The sequence below is a fragment of the Camelina sativa genome, chromosome 11 (assembly GCF_000633955.1).
Source record: "Camelina sativa cultivar DH55 chromosome 11, Cs, whole genome shotgun sequence".
Lineage (NCBI taxonomy): Eukaryota > Viridiplantae > Streptophyta > Magnoliopsida > Brassicales > Brassicaceae > Camelina > Camelina sativa.
Window position 1 is genome coordinate 22,949,766 of NC_025695.1, and position 27,343 is coordinate 22,977,108.

Genomic DNA, 27,343 nt, shown 5'->3' on the forward strand with positions numbered 1-27,343 from the left:
TTCCTTTGGCCCAATAAGAACAGAATTAAGTATGGGCCTGTACCAACCACGTATTTTTCCTTCGTCAACGTGACAAATATGAGAAAGTAGAAATGGAATAGATCTAAAGGAAAACATAAATTTTGTTTTGTATCATCATTTTTTTTTGTGTCTTATGTCGAAGTGAAGAATACAAACAAACGATTTATCGTTTATATGGTAGAAAGATCAAATTTATCGTAAGTGACAGTAGGGCTCTTCCTAGTTCCTATCTTCAAATCATACACGTTAAGTTTTCAATGTAGGTGTTAACTACAATGTGTATTTTAATGACTTTTCTAACGTTCGTTCTTGGAGATCAATGTCTGTAAGTTTTGATCCAAAAGATGAAGTCATGCTCTCATGCATGCTCTAGTTGTAAAACTTTATTGAGTTCTATAAAGCTTTATTATAACCTACTTAAATGTTAACAATCAGATTGAATCATTCAAAAGCCCATTGATTCTCTCTGCGAACCTCCTCTTCTTCCTCTGGTGTGAAGTCATTCTTGATGTTGAACGTTGTGCGGATCTCTTCTGGAGTCTTTCCCTTGATCATATCAGCCACAGTTTGACATGTTAGGTCAAGCAAGGTCTTGATGTTCAGGTAATTCGCAGCCAGGATGAGTTCAAAGAGGGTAGCATGTATTAGTGTAGCTAGAGTTTATCTCTATTCTTGTTGATATAGTTTATCACTGATAGAGTTTATCTTCTAGAGTTCTTATCTTGTATAGAATGATCTTAACAAACTCTTGTATAAATATGTGCTCTCTGTTTTCAATGAGAATCAATTGATTATCATATTCTTCATGGTATCAGAGCCTCTGATCCAAACCTAAAAATTTATTTTCTTCTGCGCCTCTTTCCTTCTTCTTATACGTCTTTGTTTTTCCTCTTCTTCCCTCATATCTTCTTCTTCTTCAGTCATGGCTTCCGATGCCTCCTCTACCTCGTCTGACTCAACCCCTGTGTTTAACATCGATGAACCTCACAAAACGCTCATCTCTCTCAACATGAGTAACATCACCAAACTTAGGCCCAACAACTTCATCACTTGCCGTCTGTAGATACGATCTCTTCTTGAGGCCCACGAACTTCACTACTTCGTTGCTGATGATGACAATACCCCGCCTGAATTAATCACCGCTGCTACTGGTGTCAACCAACCAAACCCGAACTTTGCCGCCTGGAAACGTCAAGAGAAACTTCTTTTCAGTGCCTTGCTTGGATCGCTCTCTCATCCAGTTCAGGCCATCGTTGTTTGTGCCTCTACAACCCGTAACATCTGGGAAATCCTTACCAACACTTACGGGAAGTCCTCTCGTGGTTGCATTCGTCAGATCCGAGATCAACTCAAGACCAGCACCAAAGGCACCAAGTCTGTCAATGAGTTCATGTGCGGCATTCTGGAGAAATCAGATCAACTTGCCCTTCTTGATGATCCTCTGCCACACGAAGATCTCCTTGATCACATCACTAGTGGTCTCAATGACGACTACAAAACGATTGTGGAGATGGTCCAAGGACGTGACACACCGATTTCGATTGATGAGCTTCATGAAAAACTAATTAACCGTGAAAATGCTCTGAAAGCTGTCAGTGAAAACACTTTCTCTGTTCCTGCATCTGCCAATGCGACACATCTCTCTCGTCCTGCACATCGTGGTGGCGTTGGATCCTCTCGTGGTGGATTTCGTCCATCACGACCGTACCTCGGTCACTGTCAAATTTGCAGAGTTCAAGGTCATGGTGCTAAACGTTGTCCTCAATATCTTCAGCAGCCCTCACATCGCAATTCCCTTACTCTGCTCCATCGTTTCCTCAGTTTCGTGGGTCTACTCCGTCTCTGGCTCCTCATCTACCACTACCGCCTCCACAATGGCGTCCTCAGGCTCATCACACCACCATTGGTCCCCAACCTGATCTCACTCCCTGGCTGCTCGACAGTGCTGCCTCCCATCACATTGCCAGTGATCTTAGCAATTTTTCTGTGCAAACTCCTTATCACGGCAATGACAATGTGATGATTGGTAATGGTGCAAGCTTGCCCATTACTCACACTGGTTCAGTTTCTTTTCCCTCTAACTTGAAACCAATTCAACTTCAGCATGTTTATGTGTTCCTGAAATGCGCAAGAATCTCATTTCGGTTAACAAGTTATGCAAAACAAATAACGTTATGGTCCAACTCTGTCCATATGATTTTCAGGTGAAGGATCTTCACACGGGGACAACACTTCTCAAAGGCAAGGCCAATGAAGGAGTGTATGAGTGGCCACTTTCCTCTTCCAAGCCTTTTATTTCAGCATTTTCAGCAATAAAGTCATCCCCTTCGGAATGGCATTCTCGTTTAGGACACCCAAACACTCAAACGCTTCGTACCATGATCACCAAGTTTTCTTTAGCAAGTTCCTCCTCTGTATCCTCTACTTTATTTTGCAACTCATGTGCTATTAATAAGAATCATAAACTTCCATTCTCCACCTCCACTCTCACTTTTACTCATCCATTAGAACTACTTTTCTCTGATGTCTGGACATCTCCAGTCATGTCGATCGATGGTTACAAGTATTATGTGATCTTTGTTGATCACTATACTCGTTATACCTGGCTTTAGCCTCTCAAAACAAAGTCTCAAGTTGCTCAAATCTTCCCAATATTCAAATCTCTTGTTGAAAACCGATTCAACAACAAAATAATCTCTTTATTCTCTGACAATGGTGGTGAGTATCTCGCCTTAAGACAGTTTCTTGGCACTCACGGCATCTCTCATCTTACAAGTCCTCCCCACACACCCGAACACAATGGTATGGCCAAACGGAAACACCGCCACATCGTCGAGACAGGTCTATCCCTCCTTACTCATGCTCAGATTCCACACTCCTACTGGACTTATTCATTTGCTGCGGCGGTTTACTTAATCAATTGCTTGACGACTCCTAACTTGGCGGATCACACCCCTTATCAGCTCCTGTTTCATGACACACCCAATTACTCCAAGCTGCGAACGTTCAGTTGTCTTTGCTATCCTTGGATTCGACCATATGGCCAACACAAGTTCACACCAAAGTCTAAGCCGTGTGTCTTCATGGGGTACTCTCTTACTCAAAGCGCCTACATTTGTCTTGATGTTGAGACTTCTCGTGTCTACATATCCAGACATGTTAATTTTGTTGAATCGGTCTTCCCTTTTTCTCGTCTCTCAGCTCAAACATAATCCCCTTCCCATGAAACTACTTCCTCATACTTTTTCACTGCTTCTCTTGTTCCCATATTTCCTCAAACACCAGTCTTGGCCACTCTCCCGTGTTCTTCTCCTTCACCTGCACTCGGTGCGTCCTCTGTGGCATAGGAGTCCGACCATAACGTTCCTGCTGTTGTTGTTTAATCGACTTCAGCGGACTCTGTTTCTCCCGCGACTTCAATGATTAATGACCATCCTATGGTGACGAGAGGCAAGAATACCATCAAGAAGCCAAACACAAAGTATGGTCTTCATACCGTCCTGCAAGAGGTGGAGCCTAAAACTTTAACGCAAGCGTTGAAAGATGAAAAATGGAGGAGATCCATGAGCACTGAATATGATGCGTTTGGTCACAACCACACGTTTGATCCTCTTGATCGCTCTCTTGCTACTAACATTGTTGGTTCCAAATGGGTTTACAGGATTAAACGGAAGCCTAATGGCTCGGTGGACAACTACTAATCTCAGCTTGTTGCGAAAGGCTTTCATCAACGACCGGGTGTTGATTTCCATGACACCTTCAGCCCAGTCATCAAACATGCTACTATCCGACTTGTTCTGGGTACTGCTATTGCTTCTGACTGGCCACTGCAGCAATTGGATGTGAAAATGCCTTTCTTCAAGGACCGCTTGAGGAGGAGGTTTACATGCTTCAGCCTCCGGGTTTCATTGACAAAGAACGGCCTAATCATGTGTGTCGCCTTAATAAAGCAGTGTATGGCCTTAAACAGGGACCACGCATATGGTACACTGCTCTTGTAAGCATTGGCTTCAAGAAGTCTCTTGCGGATGAGTCGCTCTTTGTCCTGCGTTCTGGTACCTCCTTTGTCTACATGTTAATTTATGTTGATGATATCATCATCACCGGTACTTCCATTCAAGCCATGAAGCGTGTTACTGATCTTCTTGTGGCGAAATTCTCTCTTAAAGACTTAGGAGAGCTTTCGTACTTTCTTGGTATGGAAGCCTATCAGACTCGTGATGGTTTGCATCTCACACAGACCAAATACATCACTGACCTTCTTCGCAAAACAAAAATGGCGGATGCTAAGCCAGTTGCCACTCCGATGTCCTCCGGTCAGGTTCTCACTCTCTCATCCGGCGAGCTTCTTTCTAACCCCTCTACTTATCGTGCCACGGTGGGCAGTCTCCAGTATCTTGGACTCACGAGGCCTGACATTGCTTTCGCTGTTAATCGCTTATCTCAGTATATGCATCAACCTAGAACACTTCATTGGGACGCTGTGAAACATGTTCTACGCTATCTTGCGGGCACTGCAAATGTTGGCTTGTTCTTCTCTGCTAAGTCACCATCTAACTTACATGCTTATTCTGACGCGGATTGGGCTGGAAATCGGGATGACTACACCTCCACTGGAGCTTACATTACGTACTTGGGTCACCAGCCTATCTCATGGTCTCCTAAAAAGCAAACCGGTATTGCAAGGTCTTCCACGGAAACAGAGTATCTTGCCCTCGCTGCTGCTGCTTCTGAGGTCAAGTGGCTTACTTTTCTCATGACGGAGCTTGGAATGAAATCTACTGATGTTCCAATTCTGTACTGTGACAACATAGGGGCCACCTACCTCTCCGCAAATCCGGTATTTCACTCTCGTATGAAGCATCTTGCCTTGGATTATCACTTTGTTCGCGAAAAGGTTCAAGACAAGCACCTCCGCGTTGCTCATGTTTGCTCTGCTGATCAGCTGGCGGATACGCTGACCAAGCAACTACCTCGTGCTCGGTTTCTTGAACTTTCAGACAAAATTGGTCTCTGTTGCCGCCGTCCATCTTGAGGGGGCGTATTAGTGTAGCTAGAGTTTATCTCTATTCTTGTTGATATAGTTTATCACTGATAGAGTTTATCTTCTAGAGTTCTTATCTTGTATAGGTATCGTTATCTTGTATAGAACGATCCTAACAAACTCTTGTATAAATATGTGCTCTCTGTTTTCAATGAGAATCAATCGATTATCATATTCTTCAGCCTGATTGATCTTCATAAACTCAGCATCCCAGGTCTTGAGTTCTTCGTCGGCAGAAGAAGCAACAGCATCAGCGGCATCGGTCTTGGAAGCAGTAACCTCGACGTGTTTCTTGCAATACTCGATCACTTTAGCGAGGATCTTGCTCGTAACGTTAGGGAGAGGGACACCGTTGTCGACGCAGTCGTCTTCAACCATATGAGCGATGGTCTGCGACTCTCTAGCAACCAATTCATCAGCCTCGAAAGATTCACCATCGGAACTCTTCAAAACGATCTTCTTCGTTGTCGACATCTTTGATTCGATTTTGAGAGAGAAGAGATGAGTTTTTTTTTTTTTTTTGTAGATTTGGGAGAGCGTTTGTGAAATTTTTCTCAGAGGAGACGAAAGCAATGAAAAGAAAATATAATAAAAAAAGAGTTTGGGGGTCTCTCTATTTATATACATAAGAAAATCCCTAATTTTTGTTAAGTCGGTCTATTGTTTAGGAAATAAAGGAAATATGTTTTTTATCTTTTTTTTGTTGTTAATTTACTTTTATGAAATTAGGATTTTTTTTCTATTTCTTTCTTTTTCTTTTGGAAAATTAACTTTGATCCGTCGAATTCGTTGTATTTATCTCATTAATTAATATATGACTGATTTTATCTTTTTCCTTTTTTTGTTTGGATACAATTTCATTATTGTTAGAAAAAAAAGTAAAAAGATTTATTGAAATCACTGTATGATAAGAATAAATCAATCAAAATCAGCTTTGTTTAGCTTTTAATAAAACCATGTATTTCCGAAGCAAATATATATATATATATATATATATATTTGCTTATTTATATATATATATATATAATTATTTAAGTTGACAACGTGTCATACAATAATAATAATACATCTAACTTATTTTTGGTCAAGAATCATACAATATTATTATGTGTTAGGTATTTTCCACAATTTTTTTTTTCAACCTAACATTAATTAAAAGAAAACTCCTAGATTGGTTGCCCAAACTAGAGAAAAGTTGTTTACATAAATCGTTTCGACAATAGCAATCTAGAAGAACGAGCTAAACAATTAGCCTTCACATTGGACATCTTTGGGATTTTGGAAAGGGTGAAAGGAGGCAAGGAGGCACTAAGCACATGGAACTCATCAAGAAGCGTAGAGAAAGCCGGCCACTCCTCCGGAGCTTGCACCATCGATATTAACTTTGCAGAATCCGTCTCGAACCTCTGACAATCAATGCCTCTGGAAAGGATATACTCCATCGCCCATAATAATGCTTCCAGCTCCGAATGAAGTGGGGACGCACTGCGACGTTGACATCTGGCACCCAAAACTAAAGTCTGATTCTCACCACCACCACACAACCATCCTAAACCTGATGGGGTTAGTTACAATCTTTTGTGGAAAAAAAAATGTTAACAATCAGTTGGAAATCAATAAAACGTTCGATGGGGTTAGTTAGTTATACTGATTTTAGAATTGGTATAAAAAAATCCCCTTTATAGTAAAACGGAAGTACACAACATTGTTTTGTAGACTATATAATTTTAATAAGTTGGTTACAAATATGTTATACATTAATGATAGATTAATTGGTTACAAATAGGTTATACCGAAAATTTTAAAGAGAATATTCTAAAGAATCATATCATCTAACTTACCATATTAATTTTCTTTATTAAATTATTCATCAAATAAAATCTTTTGATATCTAACTTAACATATTAATTTATTAATTATCATTATACTTTACCTCTCATTTTTATATATGAGTCTATTTTGTGAAACAAATAAATTATCATATTATTAATTATAATTAAAAAATAGTTTTATTTCTAGATATACCATAAGTTGAATTTTTATAAACAAACATAAATTATTCAATCTATAAAATATTCAAGCTTTAGTAATATTATTCTTTAGAAATAATATCTATTGAATTAAAAATTTTGCTGAGTAATAAGTCAAAATTGGAATATTTAAATTCAAATTTACAAAATTATGTCTTATAATGACATTCAANCTGATTCTCACCACCACCACACAACCATCCTAAACCTGATGGGGTTAGTTACAATCTTTTGTGGAAAAAAAAATGTTAACAATCAGTTGGAAATCAATAAAACGTTCGATGGGGTTAGTTAGTTATACTGATTTTAGAATTGGTATAAAAAAATCCCCTTTATAGTAAAACGGAAGTACACAACATTGTTTTGTAGACTATATAATTTTAATAAGTTGGTTACAAATATGTTATACATTAATGATAGATTAATTGGTTACAAATAGGTTATACCGAAAATTTTAAAGAGAATATTCTAAAGAATCATATCATCTAACTTACCATATTAATTTTCTTTATTAAATTATTCATCAAATAAAATCTTTTGATATCTAACTTAACATATTAATTTATTAATTATCATTATACTTTACCTCTCATTTTTATATATGAGTCTATTTTGTGAAACAAATAAATTATCATATTATTAATTATAATTAAAAAATAGTTTTATTTCTAGATATACCATAAGTTGAATTTTTATAAACAAACATAAATTATTCAATCTATAAAATATTCAAGCTTTAGTAATATTATTCTTTAGAAATAATATCTATTGAATTAAAAATTTTGCTGAGTAATAAGTCAAAATTGGAATATTTAAATTCAAATTTACAAAATTATGTCTTATAATGACATTCAAATCATGATGTAGAATATACATTGTTGAAATAACTTCACATATATAATCTAATACAACATATTAACATTTTATATTAAAATATAAAATATACAAAATCTTATTATATAAAGTTTGGTTCTCAAAGTTAGTAACTCACCAGATCTTGATACGTGTTAGTTTTAACGATCAGAGATCAAAGTTAAAAACTCACCAGATCGTGACATGTGTCAGTTTTAACGATTAAATATCCAAGTTAGTAATTCATCATGTCGTGACACATGTCAATTTTAACGATCAGAAATCACATATCAAAGTTAGTAACACATCACATCGTGACACATGTCAATTTTAATGATTAGAAATCACAGTTTTCAAGCTTGATAAAACGATGCATAAGATAATTGTAATCTTATTATATTAAAAAAAAAACTTTGTTAATCCTAAAAGGAAAAGGATTGTAATACACCCCTCTATATAAGCCAAGAAATGATGACATATTTTTCATCAAACAAAATAATTTCGACTAGCTTTGTTTTTCTTGGTACAAATTTCTTCTTTGTTTTTTTTAACCTTTTGTTTGACACATCATTGTTCTTGAAAAAGNTAAACAAACATAAATTATTCAATCTATAAAATATTCAAGCTTTAGTAATATTATTCTTTAGAAATAATATCTATTGAATTAAAAATTTTGCTGAGTAATAAGTCAAAATTGGAATATTTAAATTCAAATTTACAAAATTATGTCTTATAATGACATTCAAATCATGATGTAGAATATACATTGTTGAAATAACTTCACATATATAATCTAATACAACATATTAACATTTTATATTAAAATATAAAATATACAAAATCTTATTATATAAAGTTTGGTTCTCAAAGTTAGTAACTCACCAGATCTTGATACGTGTTAGTTTTAACGATCAGAGATCAAAGTTAAAAACTCACCAGATCGTGACATGTGTCAGTTTTAACGATTAAATATCCAAGTTAGTAATTCATCATGTCGTGACACATGTCAATTTTAACGATCAGAAATCACATATCAAAGTTAGTAACACATCACATCGTGACACATGTCAATTTTAATGATTAGAAATCACAGTTTTCAAGCTTGATAAAACGATGCATAAGATAATTGTAATCTTATTATATTAAAAAAAAAACTTTGTTAATCCTAAAAGGAAAAGGATTGTAATACACCCCTCTATATAAGCCAAGAAATGATGACATATTTTTCATCAAACAAAATAATTTCGACTAGCTTTGTTTTTCTTGGTACAAATTTCTTCTTTGTTTTTTTTAACCTTTTGTTTGACACATCATTGTTCTTGAAAAAGTCTCGAAGGCAATTTGTTTGTTGTCAAATCGAAGAAACTATATAAAAAGATTCCTAGATATTACCATGTGTTTTCGTCGTCGTCGTTTCTTTGAATTTTGTTTCGTTTCTCAATTCCATAATGCATACTATGCAATTTTTGACTTTGAAGTGTTAACAAAGGTTCTTATGCATAATAACTAAGGTTTTTGAGATTAACAAATTTCTCATGGTATTATTATTTCTATTAATTTGCTGGACAGGTAGCATAAAAAAAAAAGATGAATACACAAATGCAAGATAACAACAGAAATTATATAACACTAGATCAACTAAACAGAAAGCGTTCTTATCGTCGAACGATAGTATGTCTTACAAGAAAGTGAGAAGCAATAAATTTTTTAAAAAATAAGGAGCTCATTGGAAGAAATTTTCTCATAAAATAGAAAAGGGATTAAGGAAAATATACAGAAAATTATTAATTTTAAAAAATGTAAATACTCACTTCTATATAAACATAGATCATCTCATATTACTCATCTAACAAAATAATTTATTCAAAAATATTCCTTTCAACTTTGTCCTATTGGTCAAACTTTTTTTAATGAGAAGACAAATTTTCCTTATTTTTTTAAACCAAAACATATTTTCTACTTTTTCAGTTTGGAATAGGTAAGATTAATATGTTGACCCGAAAAAAATGGAAGATTAATATATGCATCTTCTTTTTCTAATACTGTCTTTTAAAATTTAGTGTAATAGTTTTAGATTGTTTTATTTAATTTATATTTTCATCTTTGAATTATTTGAGATTTATATATTAGCGTGCTTATAATTTTCTATTATTTCATTAATTATGTCAAATTAATTTTTTTCTAATTTTTCAACCTTGATTGGTTGGTCATAGACCTTTTTGTTTTTGCAAACATAATTGTTACCATTCGTTCAATCTCAAAAGAAGATAAAGAGGAGAAGGTCATCAACCTAATGGTTGAATAAAATAGGCTAATCAAACACAAGCCTACAACAAACATAGATAGATTGGAAAACATAAATCGTTGGTTATAGATCCATAGGAACTTGAAGACAGAGGGTACATCATGGTGTGTCAAAGAAACTTCCATGAATACATTGGGAAATTTAACATTAGTTACTATCAAAAGATTTTGTGACGTTGGAAAAGGGTTTTTAGTTTCATTGGTTGTTGGAGCAAGCCACTTTGAGATAACTAAAAGACGTGAACATGTTCTCTCCACACAGGAGGAGGGCAGAGCCGAGATTCTCTCTATGGTGGAGGAGGTTGGACGCAAGGTTATCTCTCCAAGAGAGGAAGGTGGGAGAGGTTGGACGGAAGGTTATCTCTCCAAGGGAGGAAGGCAGAACGAAGGTTCTCTCCATGGTGGAGGAGGTTGGACGCAAAGTTCTCTCCATAAGGGAGGAGGGCAGAATCGAGGTTCTCTCTATTGTTAGTCATACACTATTGTGATGTAATTTATTTTTTCTTCAAAATATTTTTTGAGCCAACAATTTTAGTGATTAAAGAATCTATGCAAAAGTGAAAGTGAAGAGACATATAATAGTTGGCTTAATTTGTTCATATAGACATTTTTTAGGTGATGGTAAATAATAAATTTGTAACATACAATATACCTAGGTATAAAAAATACTCTTTTGAAGATAACATATATAAATTATTTGTATATTGATATAAATCAGTATATTATAGCAAAAACAAATTTTATAAATAATGTATAATAAATTTTAATATATTTTTATTAAATTTTATTTTAGTTACAAAACTTTAAACCCGCACATCAAACGGGTCTTTATCTAGTGGTTGTATTAAAAATATATTGAGAGTTAGAGTTTCAGAAAGAAACAAAATAACCAGTTCTCATAGAAGGATCCTTCAATTCTGTTAAAGATCTTACATACGACGACAAGATAGCTTCAAATACTAAAGATCATTATTCTCTTGGCCGCTGCATAAATAACTGAAAATAATAAACAAAATATATAGTGGCTTGTCTTAACCAAAGGAAACGAATTTGTATGGGCCAGTTTTAGATCCCTTACTTCATCTTAATCTCTGCTTTTGGAACTTCCTTTGCTCTTCCTCGGCCTCTACTAAATATAGAATAAAACTTTTTGTTTTGTTTAAAGACCTCTTGTATGTTATAATACATGTATTATTATTTTGAATTTCTTTGTATTACTAAGGCTTGACTTCCCTGTGACAAAGAAAAACAAAAAACAAAAAATAGACATAGTTCGACTTATCGCACAGCTATACACACTTGACTCATTTGGTTGAGGAATCGTTTCGTTAACGAGTGATTTTTGCTTTGGTATCAAAGACTTCCACATGGATGAGACCGCTTCTCCAAAAGTGATTTCGTGCCCGTTAACTATGTGTATCACATTCGCTCGATTAACTATCTGACCACCTTACTCTATACATTAACTATTAGTTTTTGGATTAATAAATTTAACATTTTATCCAAAACACAAAAAGGAGAGATAATAGACTACCTAATTACGTATACTTTCAGGTGATCATTAATGTTAATGTTATTGTAAATCTTTGGCAACATATATTCTTACTTCTTATAGTATTTTGATAAATGAATTCTTACTTCTTACACTACTATATTAATTGGGAATTACAAATATAAAACTAACCTTATTGAGAAACTTCAGACACCATTGATTGTAGAAATAAGTTGAATCATGTTTTAAAACATAAAATTGATTATGCAGTTATGTTAGTTTATTAATCCCATTGATTAACATGTGTCAATAAACCATGACTTTTAAACATCCCATCCAATACAAATAAGATAGGATGGGATGTTTTAGTTTCTTTACCCTTACTAAATTACGATTATATTATAGAAGAAATTAATTCTAAATTGCCCCATGTGGCAAATAATGTATTTGTAACATTGCCTTTGATTTGAATCGTTCCCTTCTAAAGACACAAACAAAGAAGCTAAAGCCAAATTAATTAGATGGAGGACAAAACATGACCTTACTAAAACGAAAGGTATATGACCCACACACAATAACATATCCACAAAGATATGTCGTATCTTCATACCTTCGTTCTCTTATAAAAGTAGACAAAGCTGCTAATACGAAACCAATCAAAACCAACGCGAAAACCCGTGTTTAATTTATTCTTCTTGTATTTTGTTTCAATACGTAACGGTAACACAATGGAAATTACATCTGGATCGTTAGGCAATGGGATACCAGAAACGATGGGACAAAACCGCGGGAACATAAAACGTTGCCTCGAGAAGTACATTGAAAAAGGTAGAAGGGTGATGAAATTGAACCAGTTGATGGATGAGATGGAGATTGTTATCAATGATGTAACGCAACGAAGGCGAGTCATGGAAGGTGATCTTGGCAAGATCTTGTGCTTCACTCAGGTCTTACCATTTGTTTCATATCAATATCAATATCAATATCTTATGATGGATGATAAATATACTGCAAGATACAAGATTAAAAATGATTAAAACGACAAATCTATCTAATTAATTAAAAACCATAAAAACACTTTGTACAGTAGACTATTGTAAACCAGAATTCAAACCCTTTTTTATTCTTCATTAAGGAAAACTATGTTATATTTTGTTATCAATTCACTTTTGTATTCCTCATATAGAGATGAGATATCTATATGTTCACTTGGTTTGGAAAAAAAATCTGGTGAGCTAAATTAATTAGGCTTATAAATGTGAATGAAACTGCAGGAGGCAGTGGTAATTCCTCCAAATGTGGCATTTGCGGTAAGAGGAAACCCGGGAAATTGGCAATACGTGAAGGTTAACTCTTCCAATCTCTCGGTGGAAGCTTTATCGAGCACGCAATATCTCAAACTCAAAGAGCTTCTCTTTGACGAGAACTGGTCTCTCTTCTTTTTTCTTTACCAAAATATATATACTTTCGCTTTCTTGATCTCATTATATATGATCTAATTAGAAAAGTTTGTAAACAGGGCAAACGATGAAAACGCATTGGAGGTTGATTTTGGTGCGTTGAATTTCACTCTGCCTCAGCTTTCATTGTCGTCTTCAATAGGAAACGGGTTGAGTTTTGTGTCCTCGAAGCTTGGAGGCCGTTTAAACGATAACCTGCATTCTCTTGTGGACTACTTATTGTCACTTGAGCATCAAGGAGAGGTTCATTTTAACCACATCAAATCCACTATTCTATAATTTCTTTTACCTTGTGTACATGTCGTTTTTACGTTTGCTTTTTTGCACATGAAAAAAATATATAGACAGAAACCACATATATTTCTTAGAAAATAAGGATAAATACTTAAAACTAGGTACTATCCCGCGGAAAACCGCAACTGAACTTTTTTTTAATGAAAATTTGTAATAATTTATGTTGTTATTATGTTATTTATAATAGTTTGTGATTAAAAATTTGTTGCTTATATGATAATTTTTGTATTTTGAAATGTTTATTGAAAACCTGTCAATAAAACATTTGCATGTAATGAATAAAATTATTTAAACCTTTGTGAAATATTTGCTATAGTTGTGAAGTAAGTAAAAAAATATAACTAACATGTAAAAAAAAAATTTATCTGTTAGTTTTTTTTAAGTATAAATTAGTTTTGATTCTAACAGATTTTTTTTACTTTTCTACAATTTATTTTATTTGATGTTTCCCCTATTTTCGTTTTTTTAATTAAAAATATTCATTTAATTAATTATTTAATCTAATGACAATTAAATGTAATTTTTTACACATTTTAAGATTAGTTTTATATTTGTACTTCCCAATTAATATAGTAGGATACTACCCAAACAAGTGGTTCAAAAACACTAAATTTGTTTTTAAAAAAATATAGTACCTACACGGCCCCTTTTAAATTAGGAAAATTCGTAAATCTAACGTGTGTTTTTGGAATTTTAGGATTGAGTGGTAATTTGAAAAAGAGAAAACATAGATTTTAAAAAATTCCTGACATATCGTCTTTAAATAATATTATTTTCTTAAAAAATATTTTTTTATGTGTTTGCATATTAGAAGAAACTTTATTCATTTGGAAAAAGGTAAATGCAATGCAAACGTAAATACAAATAAATAATTGAAGCCTTATCCTAAGCTTATGTCAATGTTGTTTTATAATTTTCAGAAGCTTATGATGAATGAGACTCTAAACACAGCTAGAAAGCTTGAGATGAGTTTGATATTGGCAGATGTTTTCCTATCGGAACTGCCTAAGGACACACCTTTTCAAGCCTTTGAACTCAGGTTAACCTTTAACACCTCTTCTCATAACTTTGAACATTGCTAACCGATAGGTTGGTTAACGTATCGGTTTAAGACTTAAATCGAAAACAGGTTTAAGGAATGGGGTTTTGAGAAAGGATGGGGAGATAGCGCAGGGAGAGTAAAGGAGACAATGAGAATCTTGTCGGAGATTCTTCAAGCCCCTGATCCTCGCAACATTGATCGATTCTTGGCTAGGATTCCTAGAATCTTGAACGTTGTCATCTTCTCGGTTCACGGCTACTTTGGTCAAACCGATGTTCTTGGTTTGCCTGATACTGGTGGTCAGGTTGTTTACATTCTTGACCAAGTGAAGGCCCTTGAAGATGAATTGCTTCACAGAATCAACTCTCAAGGCCTTAATTTCAAACCTCAGATTCTCGTTGTAAGTTCTCTTTGATTTACTCTTTCTAATGAACTTGAGTCTTGATCATGAAACCCAAGTATTCACATTAGTTTTGGTATATACAATAAAGAGTTGAACGGTGTCCTATATGTTGCAAACTTGTCTCTCAAGTACCACACACAACCTTTAGAGGTTAAGAAAAGTTTAGGAATGTACCGGTGTTAAATGACTTAGGAACTCTCACTAAATTCTTACGAATCTTTCATAACCAAAGCTTTTTGAGCTCAAACGATCAAGCTTTTATTACATATCTTATTCAAATTTGTAGTTTTTGTGATCTTTCCAACTAGAACTTATTTTGTTGTATTTCTCAATATTATATACTGATATATATATATATATATATATACAGTTGTTTCCTTGGTTAATGCAATATTGATGTCAAGAATTTGATTTTAGGTGACAAGATTAATCCCAGACTCAAAGAACACTAAATGCAACCAAGAATTGGAGCCCATTTTTGGTACCAAACATTCGAATATTCTTCGAATTCCATTCGTAACAGAGAATGGGATTTTGCGTCGTTGGGTTTCCCGCTTTGATATCTACCCTTACCTAGAAAGATTCACTAAGGTAAAAATCATACATAAGAATATATTTTTTCACCAAATTTCATTTTTGTAACTGCAAATAATATGAGTATAGGATGCAACAACAAAAATATTGGATATTTTGGAGGGAAAACCTGACCTAATTATCGGAAATTATACGGATGGAAACTTGGTGGCCTCACTCATGGCCAATAAACTTGGAATTACTCAGGTTACTTACCATTTAATTTGGTAAATTTAGGCCAATAATCTCATTTCTTTGTCAAAAAAAAAATTAACTGAAAGTGGAAATAAAAAATCTAGGCAACTATTGCACATGCCTTGGAGAAGACTAAATATGAAGACTCGGACCTCAAATGGAAAGAGTTTGATCCTAAATATCATTTCTCATCTCAATTTACGGCAGACTTAATCTCTATGAACTCTGCTGATTTCATCATAGCAAGCACTTATCAAGAGATTGCTGGAAGGTAAATAATACTTTTCATTAAGACAATATTTTAATGACAGTCGAGATAGTTTCACATTATCTGGTTTTGGTTCAATTTTGTTAGCAAAGAGAGGGCGGGACAATACGAGAGCCACATGAGCTTCACACTCCCAGGGCTATACAGAGTTGTCTCCGGCATCAATGTCTTTGATCCGAGGTTTAACATCGCAGCTCCTGGCGCGGATGACTCTATTTACTTCCCTTTTACCGCACAAGACCGGAGATTCACCAAGTTTTATCCTTCCATTGAAGAACTCTTGTTTAGCCAAAATGAGAGTGATGAACACATGTACGTCTAACGTCTCTATTCCCTTTTTTTACTTTTCATAGTTATTACATATCCATAATACTACTATACGGTTTCAAGTAGCGGTTAACTGTTTATTTATGCCTTTGCGTTTACATATAATATTTAAAATAATTATGCCATATAGTGGTAGTGGTACCTATGTTTATTTCAAAATATACTAACCGATATTTTGGTTACGAACAAAAGTGGTTATTTGATGGACAAGAAGAAACCGATCATCTTCTCAATGGCAAGGCTTGACGTTGTAAAAAACTTAACCGGATTAACTGAGTGGTATGCCAAGAACAAGAGGCTGCGAGGCTTGGTCAACCTTGTGATTGTTGGAGGATTCTTTGACCCTACCAAGTCTAAAGACAGGGAAGAGATCTCAGAGATCACAAAGATGCATTTTCTGATCGAGAAATACCAACTCAAGGGTCAGTTTAGATGGATCGCAGCTCAAACAGATAGAACAAGAAACGGTGAACTTTACCGATGTATCGCAGATACAAGAGGTGCTTTTGTGCAGCCTGCGCATTATGAAGCCTTTGGTCTTACTGTCATTGAAGCCATGAGCTGTGGCTTGGTCACATTTGCAACAAACCAAGGTGGTCCTGCTGAGATTATTGTGGATGGTGTCTCTGGATTCCACATTGACCCGAGCAATGGTGAAGAATCAAGCGATAAGATTGTGGATTTCTTTGAGAAATGCAATATCGATCCTAACTACTGGAACATAGTTTCGACTGAAGGGCTTCAGCGCATAAACGAATGGTATATATAAATAGAACTGTCTATATTGGGTTACGCTTTAAGCCTCTAAGCATCACAAGATAGTTATAATTATAATTCTATGATTATATATGTGCAGCTACACATGGAAAATATATGCAAACAGAGTGATAAACATGGGGAGTACATATAGCTACTGGAGACATTTGAACAAAGATCAGAAACTAGCAAAGCAAAGATATATCCATTCTTTGTACAATCTTCAATATCGGAATTTGGTAAAATAATTTAGTCATTTTTTTGTTTCATATGTGTGATTTGAAACATAAATGTTTTCTTTTACCATATTTTTGCTTGGAACAGGTGAAAACTATACCCATATTGAGTGATATTCCTCAGCCACCACCTCCTCCTCCAAAGCCTTTGGTGAAACCATCATCAGCTAAAGGGTAAGTTACAACAATTATATTTAGAAACACCACAGATTACATATATTAATGTTATAACTGTTTGTTTATTTTTTTTATTTTTGACAGCAGGAGAACACAGTCACGACTAAGTTTCAGGTTGTTTGGTGCTTAAGCTATCTTCCAAAAGTGCATCTAAAATCAGAACTAATGAAGTGTCCAAACCCCGTTGATGTTTCAGTTCTTATATTTATCTATTTGTATCGTACATTAGTTTCATTATATATGTAACCGCTCAAGTTGTGATTGCACATTCAAATAAAAGGAAACAAAACAAAACACAAAATATATTTGATTTTTACCATTGATTCTTCGGAAGATTATAGGTGATTACTGATTTAACATGTTGAAGCACTCCTGATTGACATAAAATGTCAGAGAAGCAGCGTACCAATATTACTTAGAAAAAGCAAAACCGTGATTGGAAGATTTAAGCATCTTTTCCAGGTTTTGGTCAAAATTGGATCCAAAAGGATATTAGATAAAACTTAGTTGAATTGGCTATCCGGGACAAAATCCACGAATTCTTCGGGTTGTGATTGAGAAGCTGTAAGTTTCGCCACCTTGTAACTTTTTGAGCTTCTTAGGATATCTTGCAGGCTCCCTGAAAACCTATTTCACAAGACAGGCAAAGAGGTTTATGACCATAGTATGTGTATCTACATTTGATAATAATGTCGTTAATTGGTCACTTACATATTTGTTCCTCCAACCAGATTGTTTCCTGTTGAAATCAAGAATCAAAATTAGCATATTTGGTAGAGAGAAGGGTGTGTTCAAAGTTATATTCGGACTGATCAAATACCTTGCTTCCTAAACATAGACGAAGTTACATCACTATCATTGTCTGATGAATTATTTGATGGAGTTTTAGTGGAGTCATGCGAAGTTGTCTTAGATTCATCCTCTGACGTCTCGGCATCCTTGAAGAAATTCGTCGTACTCTTGTTCGCTGTGACTGAGTTAGAGCATTTCTTCACTACTTGTTTCTTGTTTTTGACATTCATCTTACTCTTGTTCACTGTGGCCGGGGTAGAGCATTTCTTCACAACTTCCTTCTTTTTGTTGACTGCGCCTTTCTGTTTAATTGCACCATCAATGTAACCATAAAGGCTTTTCTTCTCTTTTTTAGATTTAGTTCTACCAGCCACTTGATCTTTCTTGTTACCATCACCAACAATATTATCCTTTTGGCTAGAACCAAAATTGTCTCCCATATCAACGTTCTCTTTTAGAGTTTGCATGGAACGGTTGATATCCTCATTAGTATCGTCGACCTCAACAATCTTATTCAACTGTGAAGCATTGCTCTCAGTATTCTTCTTAGCTGGCGTGAATGATGCATCAGTGTCTTTTGGGCTGTCGACGGAAGAAGCCTCAACCTGAGCAGCATTGTTTACCTCAACTGACAATACTTGGGCCTCAACCTCCACAGTGTTCAATGAGTCTTTCTTTTTTGATCTCTTGCTTGATTTCTTCCCACTTTTTTCAAGATTTACTGCAGCTTCGTTCTTTTGCTGCAAAGACTCTACTACTTCGACCTCCTCCACAAAGTTCCAAGAGTCTTTCTTCTTCGATCTCTTGCTTGATTTCTTCTCACTTTTGGTTAGATTTTCCTCCACTTCGTTCCTTTGATGCAAAGAATCTAAAACATTTCTGATAACATTCTCAGCCCCCTCTCCATCTACAACATTCTGTGCACCAGAATCTACTAGAGTGTCTTCTTTAGCTGGGGTCTTCACTTTTTTTGAACTTTTCTTCTTAGTAGACTTCACGGATTTAGCCTTATCAGCATCTATTTCACCTTTTTCCATAGAAACTTCATGTTCACGAGATGTGTTTTCATCCGTAAATTTCGGAATGTGGTCCAGCGTTTTGGATTCATGGACCAAGGCAGTCGGGGTGCTCGTCAAACTAGCAACTTCTAGATTATTTGCATCTTGTATTTTATCAGCATCGATAAGTGTGGCTTCGCTACTTCCCACCTTGTTGACAAATTTGTCACCCATCTCAGTTTCTACAAATATTCACCAATTATGAGATAATTAATAGATACTCCCCGTGACAAATAATTATAAAGAACTATACTCGACCAAGAAACCAAATTACCATTTTGTATTGCGTCTACAAGAGTATCGGCAGGCTTTTCTCCTCTCGAGATTGAAATAGATTCAGAAGTAGCAGTAGATTTATTGATGCGATCCTTTGAGGACTTCTTTTGCTTTTTCTTCTTCTTTGTAGCTGGACCGGTTGTCAAACCACTGCTAATCTCCAACTCACTTTCTGGGTAGCTCACCAAATTATCGGTCTGGATATTATCTACAGAACTTGGTTTAGCTTTTGCGCTTCCCACATCTTCATTAATCTTCTCACCCATCTCATTTTCTACACAAACAATAATATCATATGAGTTGATAGAAACTTCCTAGAGGATAGCAAAAATCAATAAAAAATCAGTAATAACATCATGAATTTATGAGTTAATACTAAAAACTCCCTGAGATCTGATTGCAGAGAATGACTAAATCCAGTGAAGAACTGAAATTACCTTTGCCAAGATTTCCTCTTCTCGGGATTGGATAAGATTCAGAAGTAGCATCAACACGTACTACATTTCCAGGTAGTCCATTTCTCTCGTTCACAATTTCTCTTGAAGCTGTAGTATTATCAGTAGCAGTATCGGTAGCAGCAGTAACAGGAGGCTGACTGATGTGATCTTTTGAGCTCTTCGTTCGCTTTCTCTTCTTCTCTGTAGCTAGACCAGTTGTCAAACTACTGCTAGCTTCCAACTGGTTTTCAGCGTAAGTCACCATTTCAGCAGTTTGAACATTATCGACAGCACTTGGAGTCAATCTGCTTCCCTCACCTCTTTCATCATCTTGTGATGTAATCTGTCCATCTACAAGTTCTGAAGGAGGTGGAAGATCCTTCTCTTGGTCAATCATGACTATATCGGCAATCTCTCCTCTCTTTTCAGTATCTATTGAAATACAGAAATTTCATCAAAAGAGTAAGCCTACCATAACTCTCCATACAACTAATAAAAAAAGATCCCAAACTTGAACCTTAGTTCAAAAAAAATAAAGAAATTTACCTTGTTCTATTGCTCCCGTAAGATCATCTAGCTTTTCTAGAGCTTCTTTAACAGTTTGATTGTCTGGCACATCCTCCATCTCACCCCTGGTATGCCCATCTACAAGCTCTGAGTTGACAGTGGGAATTTTCTCTTCCAATAGCCTGTCCGCATCAGAAGTTTGCTGATTCTCTCCCATACTAACGCCATTTCTCTCGCCGCTTTCAATGTCTACAGAACATTAGAGATATTACAACCAAAGGTAAATGAACCAACACTCTGAAGAACTAGTACATTCCATAACAATCAAAACAGAGGTTACCTGTTCCCATAAGAATACCATCTAGCTTTTCTCTTGGTGAAACAACACAAGATTGAGAGGCAACCTTCGATAACTCGGTTGCACTAACATTAGATTGATGAAGATCAACCTTGGATTTCTTTCGACTAGTTTTCTCATCCGAACTTGTAATCTTCCTCTTCCTCGTCTTCCTCTCAACTACTTGGGTTTCTAAACCTTGGTAAAGAACCAAGGCCTTAGAATGCATACCATCAACAAGTAGTGAACCATTAGCAATCTCCTTCTCCTTCTCAACCAATGAACGATTATCATCAGCAGCCATTATAGTCAGGACCTCACCCTTCTCAACTCTTACAGCATCAACATACATAAACCAGTTTTTACTAATCCCATAAAATGCCTTATACACATTCATAGATTCTGAGAAATGATAAAACTTTCTTCGTCGTTTAATCTGAGAATTAAAAAAACCACTCAATCAATCACTTGTTTGCTTACATCAACAACAACAACAAACGGATATGAACAAAAAAAATACCTTCAAGGCAGAAACATTAATTTCTCCAATTTCAGGGAAAGCTTGTTTATGCTCCTTGCGCAATTTGTCTATTAAAACCAAGAACCACAACAAATCAGAGAAACGCAGTAACAACGTAATTCGAAAATTAACATCACCAGGGACTGATTGATTGAGTAAGACGATTCAGTGATGAATTTGTTTTGTTTTGTTGGGTTCTTCACCTTTGAAATCGGAGATGATTTCATCTTTATGTATGGGTAACGCGAGACGAGTGTCGAGGTTGGTTTCTACAAAGACGCAGCGAATCTCCGGTGAGGAAGAATCTTCGCGATTAGCCATTGTTATACGAAAACGAGACTTGAAATTGGAAGCAGACGAGCGCGAAGAAGACGATGGAGAGAAATTACTTGGAATCGAAAAGGTTTAGGGTTTTATCATTTAAAGAGGTCATTTAATTAAATAAATCATGGAAAAAAAAACAATTATTACAAATTTTGGGAAACTGATTTTTTTTTAAAATTAAAAAAATATTAGGACATGATTGTGTTATACATGTGTGGATGATTTTTCCTTTTAAGTGGAAAATTCGATCGAGATAGAAAAAACCGAAAACTCTCCCAGGCACCGAGTCCCAGTGTTTCCACCGAAGTACTATGAAGCAAGTTTTTACTCGGATCTCATCTACTTCTTTTTAGCAAAAAAAGGTAATTCTTGCTGGTCTTACCCAACCGTTGGAACTTTACATACGGGATATGATGCATCTCCCCACTTTCAAATTCCCAAACACCAATCCCTTCACTGGACGCAAGTAAGCTTCTGTCGGCCTCCTCCTCCGCATAATCTTGCGCCTTACCAGATTACTAGTCCCCTCCTCATATTTTTGACGCTAGAATAATCATCTCAAACCATCTCTATACCAATCTGCCCTTACTCCGGTTGAGTTCCTCCAAACAAAAGCTTGGTACCATGAATAACAGAATCCCTGCTTATCAAAAAGGTAAGGGAGTAGTATGAGGTTACTCTCCGCTCCCAAAGAAGCGAATCCGAGCACCGGAACTAGACTGCACTGTCCTAATTGAAGAGAATTCCCTTACCCTCATTGGACGCCTCACAAACCCATCGGATCAGCTTATGTGGGCTCTTCTACCCTTCATGGAGAAACGCTGGAACCTAAAAGGAAAAACAAAAAGATCAGATCTAGGACGGGGTATCTTTCAACTTTGTTTCGACTTTGAGGAAGATCTCCAAAGAGTCCTAGAAGAAAGACCTTTGCATTTTGACCAGTGGATGGTCATTCTCCAACGATGGGAATCAACAATCTCTGACTCTTTCCCCTCGCAAATCCCTTTTTGGGTAGAAGTCCAAAGTCTCCCAAAGCACTTTTGGCAACCGACTATGCTCCAAACGATAGGTGAAGAGATTGGAGAAGTCTTGGAATTAGATATTTCCTCAGACTTTGCGAAGGTGCGTGTTCTTATCGAGGGACTCCAACCTATCACCAAAGAGACGATTGTAGAGTTCTCCACAGGATCTGAAACCCTTGTCTTTCTGGATTATAAAAATCTGAAGAACCACTGCCAACACTGCCTCAGACTCACCCATGAGAAGAAAAACTGCCCAGGTTTACAGAAACCAGAAGAACAAACCCGAAGTGCACACACTACCAAACCTAACTCAAACTTTAACTCCCAAGGTACTGTGAGGAACTACTATACCCCAGAAAATAATTTCTTACCACCTCAAGAACATCCCCACAGCCCTATAAGAAGCGTCAACTCACAGAGAAGCTCAATCCCACAAAAGAGACCTTATGAGCGTTTGGACTTTGACTCCTACCGTAGAGCTGAAGATTTAAGTCGCAGTCACCACCGACCTACCAGAGCAACATCCTCTCAGATACGGGAACCATTGCGTTACCACCCCAATAAGGGTCGAGTCTCTGTACACCGCCACAGAGAAAAATCCCTTTCAAAGTCTCTCACAAGAAACATGCAGTGGAGAGAAAGATCCCACTCCTCGCCTCAACCCCGGGATGATTCATCGACCTATTCTAGAGCCCACAGGCCACCTCTAGAACGTGATCAAAGAGACTTTAACCCCCCACCCCCACCCCCGCGTCCCCCAACCCATGAGACTAGAAGAACCCTAATCACCACAGGGGAAAAGTCCCCACCAATGAGAGTGCCCTCCCAAGAGCCTCCACCTATACTAGTACCCTCCAAAGAACAAGTTATGGAATATTTGATGGAAGTAACAGTCCAATACACTTCATCTACGGATCCAACTGAAAGTGCAGCTCGCAAACTAAGAGTAATCCAAGGAGAATCAAGAAACTTAATGGAAGAAACAGCTTCCAGAATCCTTGCCTCTGCCTCTAGAGAACCACCGGCCCTTGTTGGTAAAGAACCACAGACGATGGACACGACACAGAATATAAACCGCCCCTCCCCTGAGATTCTCCCCAGACTGAAGCAGACGTCAGGTCAAAGTAGTAAAAAAGCCAGAGGGCGCCCCCACTTCACAAAACAGGAACCAAGGTTAATGTATTACTTCCAGGAGCTAAAACCCAAAAACGAAACCTCACTAAAGGGTCCCCAAGAAAAGCTAGTTCAGGAAAAGGTACCTATGTTACAGAGAAGGGTAACTCCAGTAGAGCTAGATCCTCAAAGCCAAACCGCTCACCCGCTCAAGTATGTGAACCCCCTTCACCTGCTAGTAAGTCAGCGTCATCAACTGCACCCCCACCTATCATTTTAATTCCGGCAAGAAAGAAAGGAGTGGATTTTCAGAATCCACCAGCTCCTCTTCCTTAAAGATTGTGAGTTGGAACTGTTGTGGGTTGGAGAATCCTATAACAGTTCGTCGACTCAAGGATATTCACTGGAAAATATCTCCTGACTTCTTATTCCTCATGGAGACAAAGAATAGTTCAGAACAAGTGCTCCAAAAACTAGATTGGTTAGATTATCCTTCAAATATGCTTATCCCACCGCTTTCTCCGGGAGCTGGGGGACTTGCACTTTTCTAGAAACAAGGAGCAGAGGTAGAAATCATCAGTTCTAGCCAGAATTTCATTAACGCCAAGATTAGTGCCAGAGGAAGGATTTTCTTTGCTACCTTTCTCTATGGCGAGCCGGACAGAGCAAAACGAATCCAAACTTGGGAAGAACTCCGTGCTTTTGCAGAAACAAGAGAGGGTCCATGGATCCTAACAGGAGATTTCAATGATACCATTAATAACTCTGAAAAAAGAGGAGGACCGGTAATATCAGAAGGATCATTTGTTGACCTTAGAACCTTTATGTCAGAATGTGATCTATATGATCTTAACTACTCTGGGAATTTTCTCTCTTGGCGGGGACAGAGGCACTCACATTTGGTTCGTTGTCATCTTGATAGAGCCATGGCAAATAGTGCCTGGGCGGAGGCCTATCCCTCTGGTCGTAGTGAATACCTACGTTTTGAAGGCTCTGACCACAAACCAATCGTTGTCTCCTTTAACTCTGAAAAAAAAAGAAACAAGCTGGTCTGTTTCGCTATGACCGCAGATTAAGAGACAATGCAGAAGTTAAAAAGCTAATCCAGACAGCCTGGAAGCACTCAACCGCCACAACCACAGATGAGAGAATCAAACTCTGTCGTCGGGTAATTATAAAATAGAATAAAGAGAAACACTCTAATAGCCAACAGAAAATCGAAGAGCTCAGACAATGACTGGAGGACAGCATGGCCAGTGATGCAATAGACAATGATCAAATCTACCTAATCAATAAAGAACTTTTGGCGGCTTACCAAGCTAAGGAGGAGTTTTGGAAGCAAAGAAGCCGTCAACTTTGGCTTGCCTTGGGGGATAGGAATACAGGGTTTTTCCATGCTTCTACCAGAGGAAGGAAAGCAATCAATAATATTTTTGTCATTGAAGAAGAGGAAGGTCACCCAGTATTTGAAGATGCGGAAATTGAAAGAGAAATATCTAAATATTACCAGACCCTCTTCACCTCCCAGGGGAGCCATAGTACAGAGATTGTCGAGAAGTTATCTCCCCATGTATATCCTCTGAAGTCAATGAATCCCTCATTAAGCTTCCAACTCCTCTGGAAATTAAAAAAGCCTGCTTCTCGATCCATGCTGATAAGGCCCCTGGACCAGATGGCTTTTCTGCAAGCTTCTTCCAGTCAAATTGGAACTCCATTGGAGAGGAGATCACTACAGAGATCCAGAACTTCTTCACCTCCGGGATCCTACCACCAAAGATCAACCATACTCATGTGAGACTGATCCCAAAGATTACAAGTCCAAAGAAGGTTTCAGAGTACAGACACATTGCCTTATGTTCTGTGTACTATAAAATCATCGCCAAGATCCTGTCCAAGCGACTTCAACCTGTTCTGCAGAATATTATCTCGAAAAACCAATCTGCTTGTCCCCAAAAGAGCTATAAGTGACAATGTTTTGATCACACACGAAACTCTACACTACCTAAAGACCTCGGGAGCAAAAAAGAAAGTCTATATGGCAGTGAAAACAGACATGAGCAAGGCTTATGATCGCTTGGAATCGGACTTTATGGAAGCAGTGTTGAAGAAAATGGGATTCCACACCTGATGGATACAATGGATGATGCAGTGTATCGTTACTGTCTCTTATTCTTACTTTCTCAATGGAACTGCTAAGGGCTTAGTAACACCGGAAAGAGGGATCCGCCAAGGGGACCCGCTATCCCCCTATATCTTCATTCTTTGCAGCGAGGTACTCTCAGGCCTCTACAATAAAGCCCAAGATTCAGGAAAACTTGAAGGAATCAGAGTCTCTTTGAACAACCCTAGAGTGAACCACTTACTGTTTGCTGATGACATGATGTTCTTCTGCAAGTCTGACCCATCATGTTACCAAGAGCTGATGAAGATTCTCCAGAAATACGAGATCTCATGCGGGCAAAAGATTAACCTGCAAAAGTCGGCAATAACCTTCTCATCAAAAACTCCACAGGCGATAAAGGACAGAGTCGAACAAGAACTGAAAATATTTAGCGAGGGAAGAAAAGGAAAATACTTGGGATTACCGGAGTTATTTGGTCGCAAAAAGAAGGACTTCTTTACCAGTATTATTGATAAAATCAATCAACGAGCCCGCAACTGGTCATCCAGATTCCTCTCCTCAATAGGGAAGCTAACCCTTCTTAAAGCGGTACTTTCAGCAATGCCAACGTACACAATGACATGTTTCAAAATCCCAATGTCTCTTTGCAAACGCATCCAATCTGCATTCACAAGATTCTGGTGGGATGCCAACACAGAGAAAAAAAGATGTGTTGGGTATCATGGAAGAAAATGACACGAGCTATAAGCAAAGGGGACCTAGGATTTAGGGATATTCAGAAGTTTAATGATGCCCTATTAGCAAAAGCCAGTTGGAGAATCCTTACCAAACCAAACTGCCTGTTAGGAAGAGTACTCTTGGGGAAATACTGTCCAAGCTCACACTTCCTACACTGCAAGGTTCCAAACTCGGCATCGCATGGATGGAGAAACATCTGCATAGGCAGAGACCTTCTCAAGCCTCATCTTAGTAAGTTGATCGGTAATGGAGAAACCACCCCAATCTGGGGAGAACCATGTCTCTTGATTGAGAAACCTCTCATGCCCACCGGTCCAGCTACAGAATTTGCCCATCTGGATAAAGTGGCACACCTAATGCAAACGGGTCAGAATGTGTGGGACAAAGAAAAGATAAGAGATATCTTACCAAGTTATGAGAAGGAGATCCTAACCTTACATCCTAGCAAGAAGGGAGGACCGGATTCTTGGGCATGGCTACCCACAACTTCGGGGGTTTACTCTACGAGATTTGGGTACTATGAAGCTCTAAACGATGAAGAAGATACTCTTACGGGAGACCAACCCGTTGATGAGTTTAACTGGAAGACAAAACTCTAGAACCTGAAGTGCCCCCCCCCCCCC

At 37.0% G+C, this 27,343-nt stretch overlaps 3 protein-coding genes across 4 annotated transcripts; 1 reads left to right on the forward strand and 2 right to left on the reverse strand.

The window, feature by feature from the left end:
* On the reverse strand, positions 433 to 5,554 carry LOC104724080 (SKP1-like protein 1A). The gene is made up of 2 exons (XM_010442526.2): positions 5,249 to 5,554; positions 433 to 660 (listed from the first exon to the last, which is right to left on the reverse strand). Exons 1-2 carry the CDS (start codon positions 5,537 to 5,539, stop codon positions 463 to 465), a joined length of 489 nt encoding a protein of 162 aa, XP_010440828.1. The 5' UTR covers positions 5,540 to 5,554; the 3' UTR covers positions 433 to 462.
* On the forward strand, positions 12,380 to 17,790 carry LOC104724082 (sucrose synthase 5). 2 transcript variants are annotated; one of them, XM_010442528.1, is made up of 13 exons: positions 12,380 to 12,690; positions 13,018 to 13,172; positions 13,263 to 13,446; positions 14,418 to 14,536; positions 14,627 to 14,939; positions 15,360 to 15,533; positions 15,606 to 15,722; positions 15,815 to 15,981; positions 16,066 to 16,290; positions 16,498 to 17,064; positions 17,162 to 17,300; positions 17,386 to 17,471; positions 17,559 to 17,790. In XM_010442528.1, exons 1-13 carry the CDS (start codon positions 12,472 to 12,474, stop codon positions 17,602 to 17,604), a joined length of 2,511 nt encoding a protein of 836 aa, XP_010440830.1. In that variant the 5' UTR covers positions 12,380 to 12,471; the 3' UTR covers positions 17,605 to 17,790. The 2 variants fall into 2 exon arrangements, with proteins under 2 accessions (XP_010440830.1, XP_010440831.1); XM_010442529.1 differs by having other exon boundaries at positions 17,562 to 17,790.
* LOC104724081 (serine-rich adhesin for platelets) lies at positions 17,768 to 23,025 on the reverse strand. The gene is made up of 11 exons (XM_010442527.2): positions 22,651 to 23,025; positions 22,478 to 22,553; positions 21,605 to 22,365; positions 21,402 to 21,469; positions 20,885 to 21,317; positions 20,584 to 20,793; positions 20,038 to 20,469; positions 19,599 to 19,874; positions 18,295 to 19,506; positions 18,186 to 18,213; positions 17,768 to 18,101 (listed from the first exon to the last, which is right to left on the reverse strand). The coding sequence occupies exons 3-11, from the start codon at positions 21,720 to 21,722 to the stop codon at positions 17,978 to 17,980; spliced, it is 2,901 nt and encodes a 966-aa protein (XP_010440829.1). The 5' UTR covers positions 21,723 to 22,365; positions 22,478 to 22,553; positions 22,651 to 23,025; the 3' UTR covers positions 17,768 to 17,977.